An 8,873-nucleotide genomic window follows, 5' to 3' on the forward strand; every position below is an offset into this window, starting at 1 on the left:
GGGAAGGAGAGGAGGGGCTGCTGATTCACCAGCTGGCCAACGAGCCTGATGCCCGCTCCATGGAGGTGCCCGACCTCAACCCCTTCACCTACTACAGGTAACACGACGGGGGCAGGGGTCGCAGCCAGGGCCAGGGCAGCTATCCGGGGCAGAGTTTGGCTCTGGGGTGCTCCTTCACCTTCGTGCTTGTCCCCTTGCCCCCATCCCAGCTTCCGCATGCGCCAGGTGAACATCGTAGGCACCAGCCCACCCAGCCAGCCTTCAAGAAAGATCCAGACCCTCCAGGCGCCCCCTGACATGGCCCCGGCCAACGTGACCCTGCGCACAGCCAGTGAGACCAGCCTGTGGCTCCGCTGGATGGTGAGGCTCCCTTGGGGACAAGGGGGCAGGACAGCACCTCTTAGCTGAAGAATACCCTCCAGGGAGTGGAAGACACTGTCTACCGAGCAGTGCCAAGTGCCAAGCATTTTGAAATGTTTCACGTTCATGTATTTATTTCGTTAGAGCAAGACAGAGACATAGGCATCCCATAAGGTCTCGATGCCGCTACCTACCCCCAGCCTCCGCCAGCCCGGCCAGCACAGGGAGGCCCCGGGTACAAACCAGGGCCATCGCGTGAGGTCCAGCATCGCAGCCATGCGTCGCCACCCCACTGCCATCAGGCCCCTCAGGCTTCACCCCTCTCTATTCTCCCAATAACCTTACAGAGGCCACATTCATTCTTACCCCAGCGACAGCCAGGAACGCAGAGGCTCAGAGAGGACAGGACCTTGCCGTGCATTCCGCTACATGCAGCAGAGAGTGAAAGGTTGCTCCCGTGTCTGAGAGGCGGCGAGGGAGGGACCCTTCGGGCCGACTGTCCCCACAGACCCAGGCGCACGTTGGGGGCCAGTACGCAGTGTGCCTGTGCAGCGTACACGATGCCACCACGCCAAGGCTCCCTCTCCTGCCAGGCACTGCTGAAGGGCTTCGTTCAGAGTCTTTGTGTCTTCTCCAAACACCCAGCAGAGCCATCTTGGTCCCCGTCTTGCAAATGAAGAAACTGAGGCAGAGAGAAACCAGATAATTTACCCAATGACTCCCACACACACAGCCTCCCACTCCTCCTCGATCTCAGCAGAGCTGAGATCCCAATCCAGGGAGTCTGTACCCCAAGCCTCAGCCCTAACCACTGAACACACCACCGTCTTGCCCTCTGGGGAACGGAAGAAACTGCCTCTCCCCCGGGCCCCCTGCTTCTCCGCAGGCCCCTTCTGGGACAGTGTTTCCCAGCACAGGACCCTTGGCGCATCTATCCAGGGGCTTTCAGAGCAAATGAGACCCCTTAGACAGACATGGGAACGGCCCCACACCCCGTGGCTCCATGAGGACCCGGGAGCACTGGCAGGGCTCAGGCTCCACCACACCAGCCCCATCTGACCACACGACTCCCTCGTGTCCGTGGCAGACCAAAACCTCTTGCTGGCTATGCAAAACATGGTGTGCAAAATGCTCCACCCCACAGGCTGGGCTCCCTGGGAACCAGGCCTGCCTGTCACCTATGGGGACAGCCTCATAATGGGGCCGATGGTTAGGGAGGCACTGTCCCGTCCCCTACAGAAGCGCTAGCTGTTAATGATGAGTCCCCGCCCAGGGGGGCGGGCCCTCTCTCTCGGCCCTGCCCAGCCCAGAGACCAAGAGCCCCACAGGCAGGAGCCCGTGCCCGGCAGCCTTCTACCTCTCCTGCCGCTGCCCCTGCCTCCCACCGCTGCTGCCTCCCTGCCCTCCTCCTGAAGCTCACTCTAAGGTTTCCAAATACTGAAAGGTTAAAGGGTTCGAAACTCAGGAGGCGGCTGGAGAGGGAATGGAAAGGCAGTTGCGTTGCCGTGCTGGGCCTGGGGCACGTCTCAGGCCCGTTAATGGTGCACGGGCCGTTACCTTTCCTTAGCAGGTGAGCGAGCGTGGGCTTGAGCGCGGCCTCTGGCTCTCAGGCCCATCGATTGCCGTCCTAATGGTCTCCGTCCGCTTCACTAAGTGTCTGTAGGAGGGGCTGGTAGGAGGGAGCCGGAGTGAGCCCGAGGCGGGGGGCTGCTGGGGAGAACAGGGTAAAGTGGGTCAGAATGCAGTGAGCTGCAGGCCGTGGGCCCTCCAGAGGCCCAGGGGAAGCTGAATGGGGATGGGGCGGGGTGATGGCCAAGGATGCCCCAGTCCGGCTCTGTCCCTGTCAGAGGAGGGGCCTCAGACCAGGCCCGGGCCCCACCTGCTCGGAGCACAGGCTCCACAGTGAGCACCGGCTGCTGCTTGCTGCTTCCCTCCCAGCACACGCACAGCCTCGAACCAGTGGCCACAGCCCCACCTGCCTGGTCCCGAGCCCCAGGAAGAACTCTGCCTGTTCTCTTTGAGGAGACTCAAGCAGTGAGGCTGAAAATGCAGCAGGAAGGCCGGGCCCACAGTGCAGCAGTTAGACTACACAGAGGAGACCGGTCCCCCATGGCCGGTTGGGCCCCAGCTCCCCAGTCCCCTAGCAGCCAGAACAACACCCCGGGTATGCCAGAATCCTGATGGGATGGAGATGGGCAGGAAAAAGGACTGCAGTGTTAGTAAAGGACTGCAGTGTTAGTGAGGGACTGCAGCGTTAGTGAGGGACTGCAGTGTTAGTGAGGGACTGCAGTGTTAGTAAAGGACTGCAGTGTTAGTGAGGGCCTGCAGTGTTAGTAAAGGACTGCAGTGTTAGTGAGGGACTGCAGTGTTAGTAAGGGACTGCAGTGTTAGTGAGGGACCGCAGCGTTAGTGAGGGACTGCAGCGTTAGTGAGGGACTGCAGCGTTAGTGAGGGACTGCAGTGTTAGTGAGGGACTGCAGTGTTAGTAAAGGACTGCAGTGTTAGTGAGGGACTGCAGTGTTAGTAAAGGACTGCAGTGTTAGTGAGGGACTGCAGTGTTAGTAAAGGATTGCAGTGTTAGTAAAGGATTGCAGTGTTAGTAGCCCCCATGGGTGTGTTCTCTCTCTCTCTCTGTCTCTCTCTCTCGCTCACTCGCTCGCTCATGTACTCTCTGGCATTTATGAAATGCAGCAGGTGTGACCAAGGCTTGCTGGACAGGACTCCCTGCCTGTGACGGGTGTTCCATATGCGGATGCCCTGTCCCCATGAGCTGACGCCAGGTGTGTAGGTGATTCAGTTAGATGCGTGCTGGCAGCCTGAGTGAGGCCGTGAGGCCGTGAGGCAGAGGAGACAGCGGGGCCTCAGTGGCTGTGCTCACCAGCCTGCTGGACAGACGGCCTCTGTGGGCCTCCCCGGCAGCGCCAACTCCCTCGGAAGGGTGGTAACTGTCACGGGCTCCATACAGAATGGCTCCTCGGAGCACGGAGTAGGGCAGGGAGATGACCCCAGGAACACGGGGCTACGGACCTAAGCCACATCTGGGTGACAGTGCCCATGTGAACTGGGCTGTAAACCGGGGCTCCCAAAGGCTCCCTGGAAGAGGAGCCCAAGCCCTTGCCTGTACAGGGCCCTCCTCAGAGCCGTTCTGCCCACCCTGCCCTGCTGCAGCCTCTCCCGGAGATGGAGTACAACGGGAACCCCGAGTCAGTGGGCTACAAGATCAAGTACAGCCGGTCGGATGGCCACGGCAAGACGCTGAGCCACGTGGTCCAGGACCGCGTGGAGCGGGAGTACACCATCGAGGACCTGGAGGAGTGGACGGAGTACCGCGTCCAGGTGCAAGCCTTCAACGCCATCGGGAGCGGGCCGTGGAGTCAGACCGTGGTGGGCCGGACCCGGGAGTCAGGTACGGCCACTGGCACCCAGCCACCCCTCACTGTCCCCTCTGCCTCTGCCCGCAGGGCTGTCCTCAGGAATAGTCTGAGCTCCTGTCCCCTGCCGGCGCTCAGTGTCATGCAGAGGGCCTGTCATGTGGCCACAGCTCCCCAGCCTGCCCCCTCCCTGGGACGGAAGGGGGCAGTGTCCTGCTCTGCAGGATAGCCAGACAGTCTCCACACCCAGCTGGCCCGCCTCCCGGCCTCCGCCTTGACCCTGACACCCAAAGCAACCTGAAAGAGTTGAGATGGAGAGTCGGAGGAGGGTTAGCTCTCAGAACATTCCAGAAACGCAACCAGCGGCTCACAGCTGGCAAGTGGTCACCCACAGAACAGGAGCCCCAGCCTGCAGGCAACGCCTCTCCCCTCCATGCGTGCTCGGCCCCCTGTGGCCGTTAGTTTCTGGCCCCCTTTAAATGGCAGGCGGCTTCCGGAGCCTCTGATTCCTCCGCTGCCCCTCACTGCCGACAGAGGACACGCAGGCTCTCCTCGGGTCAGCCTGAGCGAGCAGAGGACCGGAGGCAAATCTAAAGCCAGGAACAGTGTCTGTGACGCGCCAAAGCCAAAGGGCGCCACGGGGGACAGGGGTAATTGCGAGAGGGGAGCCACTGTCCTCCCTAGCGGGGTGGAGGGGCTCTGCCCTGGGCCCCATGGAGGCCTGGGTCCTGAGTTCCTCCTCTGCCCCCCAGTCCCGTCCTCCGGCCCCGCCAACGTGTCGGCGCTGGCCACCACCTCCAGCAGCATGCTGGTGCGCTGGAGCGAGGTCCCCGAGGCAGATCACAACGGGCTGGTGCTGGGCTATAAGGTGAGTCTCTGATCCGGGGCGGGGCTCCCCACACTGCCTCCATCCATGCTGCCCTGACCTCCGCCTCCGTCCACCCCCTGCCGTCACCATGGCAACCAGGGAGACCTCCCTTCCAGGTGGGGAGGCGTCCAGTGCAGCCCAGGACCCCTGGGGCTGGCCCAGCTCCCCCAGAAAGCCACACTGGCTGCCCCCGGCCACGCTCTCAGCTCCGAGGTTAACCATTATCACCCTCAATTCCTCTGGACGCTGTGCCAGGCAGCGTGGTATAGCCCTGGCCTGAGGCCTGCTGGCCCCGCTCGCTGCCCTCTCCCTGTGACCTCGAGCAGGCCACGCCCCCTCTGTGGGCGGGCCTTCCCGCCTGGATGCTCTAAGGAGCCCTCCGGTCCCAAAGCTGACCCTGTCTCTGCGTCCCCAGCCTTCTGGGTACACCGTCCTTGCAGTCACCCCCAGCTCTCTGGGAACGAGACTCGGGAGAGGCGTGGGTGGGCGTGGTGAGACCCCTCACCCGGTGCTGGCCCGGCAGGTGATGTACAGGGAGAAGGACTCGGACTCCCAGCCCCGGTTCTGGCTGGTGGAGGGCAACTCCTCTCGCAGTGCGCAGCTCACGGGCCTGGGCAAGTACGTGCTCTACGAGGTCCAGGTGCTGGCCTTCACGCGCATCGGGGACGGCAGCCCCAGTCACCCTCCCATCCTGGAGCGGACGCTGGACGACGGTGAGTCCGAGCCCCCACAGCTCAGTCTGAAGACGGGGAGGAACGGCCCTGCCCCCTCTGGGACCTCGCTCTGCCCCCAGGAACGGCCTGGCCTGGGTCAGTGATGACTGCTAATTACTGCCCATGTCCCTAAGGACGGCATGACGAGAGGGCAGCTGGCGTCTGGCCAGGACAAGGGTACAGAAGAGGGACTTTGCGCCTTTCTGACTGCTTTTCACCTGGGACAGGCTCACTTGGAGTAAGTCTGTAGGAGAGAAAGCCTTAGTTTTTCCAGAGCACAAGACTTTTGGTCCCATTTGCAAACGAAGTGATGCCAGGCAGGCTCCAGGTACTCACCACTGTGGCCAACTCACGGCAAAACCCCGCCGGGTGCACGGGCGTGCGTGCTCGAAATCCCGAGGGGAAGGTGAGGAAGGGATGGCAGTGTGGCCATCCCCCGCCAGGGAATGATTTCTCACTTTCTCTCTCTTATCTCTGTCTCTCTCCAGCAAGCACACACACAAACACACCCTATGGGGGAAAAATCTTAAGAAACAAGACATGATAAGAAAAGCTGACAATGTGTGCTTGGCGCCTTCTTGGCATTCTGGGACGAGCTCCCCCAGCCACTGCCTCCACTCCCACTGCCCTGCTCTCTACCCACCCTCTCCTTCGGCCCCCACATCCATTCTCCAACCACACTCCCAAAACGGCTACCCTTGGCCATCCCTGGGTCCAGGGCTGCACAGTTACCTTCAGGAGGATGGATCTGGGGATGGGCCTAGAAACATCCTTGGGGTTCTCCGGATGAGAATTCCAGGGTCCCCAGATCCCAGAGGGAGGCCTAGAGAGAAGAATGGTGTGGGCTAGAGTGGGCCCTTCCCTCTGCCCCGGCCACCTCCCCCCGGGTGGCAGGAAGTTCACATGGGCCCTTCTACTGTGCAGACCAGAGCAGGGCACACTTGCCACTTTGGAGGGCAGCCCTGGCTGGAGCTCAGACAGACCCTGAGCCAACGGAAACCGGAGCCCCAGGTCCCTGCCAAATAGCACCATTCCGAGGGCCCAGCCCTCGTTTTTACCTTCTAGTTCCTGCCAAATAACACTTAGTTGGAGGATGGAAACTTCATTCTACCTTCCAGTGGCTGCCAGATGACTTATTGGGAGGCTAGAAACCGCCTGGATTTCATTCGCACGTCCCTGGCTCCTGACATGGTGCCAGGCACAGAGCAGGGCACCACGGAAGCTCTTCGACCCAAGCAGGCCCTCCCCACTCCTTCCGCCTGAATGTGGCCGGGCCAAGCAAGCCTCACTGCCTGCCCCTTCTCCTTCGTCCCCTCCAGTCCCAGGGCCGCCCATGGGCATCCTGTTCCCAGAGGTGAGGACCACGTCCGTGCGGCTGATCTGGCAGCCCCCCGCTGCCCCCAACGGCATCATTCTTGGTAAGCCTTGGCCCTTCCCCACCCCGGTTGCAGGGAGAGGGGAGGTGTACGAGCAAAGGGAAAGGGCATTGTTGGCAAGAGGGAGGGTAGGCCCGGGAAGGGCCTGCAGGTCTTCTGTGCCTCATTTCTCCTGCTGGAAGCTTCCATCTGTCAGGTTACTTGCTGGAGGCACGGGCAGGACCACAGGTCAACCCTTTGCCCGTAAATGCCCCCAGACCCCAGCCATCTGGCCATCTGGTAAACCTGCTGCCTGCCTTAGTGTGGCCAAGGGAAGGCTCTGGCCGGCTCTGCGCAGCCAAACCCCTGCTGGGGAACTGCCCACAGCCTGGAGGACAGGCTGCAGGTCACACTCCAAGTCCCCAGCACTCACACACAGGCGAGGTCAGCACAAGTCACCTCTCTCCACGGCCTCCGACCCTCGCCCTTGTAACTTGGACTGCCTGAGTCTGCTCCGGGCTCTCAGCCCTGACCTTCCCCAAAAGCTGACCCTGGATGAATGCACCTCTCCAAAGATGGGGTGCAGGGGGCGGAAGGGCTAACACTTTAAACTGGAAAGCCCTGAGCCAGAATTTCACTCCATCACCACCCAGGCCCCCACCGTCCACATTCTCCAAGTGGCAGTTAAAGACTGGAGACAGCGGGAGGGCTTCAGGCAGACAGACCACAGCCAAGGTGGCCCGAGGGCAGGTGGGGCGGTGCCCAGAGACGCGCACCTGACTCCCCGCCCCCCTGCCCCCCCAGCCCCCCCGCCTCTTTCTGCCCACAGCGTACCAGATTACACACCGACTCAACACCACCACGGCCAGCACCGCCTCGGTGGGGGCCGGCCCCCCGCCCCCCGCCAGTACACGGCCACCGGCCTCAAGCCTGAGTCCGTCTACCTGTTCCGCATCACAGCCCAGACCCGCAAGGGCTGGGGAGAGGCCGCTGAGGCATTGGTGGTGACAACTGAGAAGAGAGGTGACTGTCCGCAGGGGCTGGGGGGCCTGGGGGCAGCGAGGGGCACCCGAATTCTCGGAACCCGTCCTGGGGGGTGCTGGGATAGGCGGGGCATGGACGGCTTTGCACTGGTCTGGAGTGGAAAGTGGGCTCCAACACAGAGCGCAAGTCAGTAAGGTGCCCAGTAGACACCCAGGGAGAGCTGGGGGTCCCGCTGCAAGGATCTCTAACGGAGGGTCGGTGACCTTCTCCCCCTCCAGCCTCTCCCGCATACCCAGCCTGGTCCGAGCAGGTCAAGATTAGGCTACGTCCTGGGGCCTGGGCTGTTGTACCCTGCTGCCCTGGGCTGGCACCTCGCTCAATCTCGGGCTCCCCAGAAGCAGGCCCAAGACCCCTGTTGACATGAAAGTTATTTATTGATAAAATGTCCCTAGGGAAAAACAGTAGTTTAGTGGTTCTCGGCTGGGGGCTCTGTTGCCCCCAGGGAATTTGGGCTGTGTCCAGAAACACCATAGTCGTCACAGCTGGGGCAGCGCTGCTGGCATCTGTGGACAGAAGTGGGGATGCTGCTGAGCCCCCCACCACGCATGCCAGGGCCCCAACTCTTTCCAAGTGCCAGTCACGCCGAGGTGGAGAGCCCTGCAGGAGGGCTGGGAGGTGATCCCGGGGAGAGCAGGGCGCCAGGTGGGCCAGGTAAAAGCAGAGTCCCGGGGAACATGTGCTCGGTCCCATGCGCCACTGCTGCGTCCCGTCTCAGGGTTCACCAGCAGGAGCAGAGGGGCTGGGCCGCTGCCCTCGCTGCCAGTCCTAGGGTCGGGGCTGCTAGGACATGTCACATCCCAGACACCTGGAGCTCAAGGAGCCTGAGGACACGTCTCTGACCAGGGACACAGGTGCTGGCTGTGGGGCCTGAGAACATGCAAGGACCCTGTGCACACGGGAAGAGGGGAAAGGGGCGAGGCCTCGCCCTCCCTCCCGAGGAAGTACAGCCCTTCCACCACCACCCTCACTCACCTGCTCCGCCCCCCAGCCCGCCCGCAGCCCCCCAGCAAGCCGGTGGTGCAGCAGGAGGACGTGCGGGCACGCAGCGTGCTGCTGTCCTGGGAGCCGGGCAGCGACGGGCTGTCCCCGGTGCGCTACTACACGGTCCAGACCCGCGAGCTGCCCAGCGGCAGGGGGGGGCGGCACCCGGCCTCCGGGCGCC

General features: G+C 62.5%; 1 protein-coding gene across 1 annotated transcript in view; it reads left to right on the plus strand.

Moving 5' to 3' along the window:
- The window catches only part of SDK2 (sidekick cell adhesion molecule 2), a 131,090-nt gene that overhangs the window by 71,002 nt on the left and 51,215 nt on the right, over window positions 1-8,873 (plus strand). The window contains 7 exon segments of the mRNA XM_027770819.1: window positions 3,529-3,766; window positions 4,484-4,599; window positions 5,123-5,312; window positions 6,632-6,730; window positions 7,497-7,555; window positions 7,558-7,690; window positions 8,700-8,840. Of these exon segments, the coding sequence (XP_027626620.1) occupies window positions 3,529-3,766; window positions 4,484-4,599; window positions 5,123-5,312; window positions 6,632-6,730; window positions 7,497-7,555; window positions 7,558-7,690; window positions 8,700-8,840 (976 nt within the window).

Source organism: Tupaia chinensis, unplaced genomic scaffold (genome assembly GCF_000334495.1).
Source record: "Tupaia chinensis unplaced genomic scaffold, TupChi_1.0 Scaffold000159_1, whole genome shotgun sequence".
NCBI classification, from domain to species: Eukaryota; Metazoa; Chordata; class Mammalia; order Scandentia; family Tupaiidae; genus Tupaia; species Tupaia belangeri.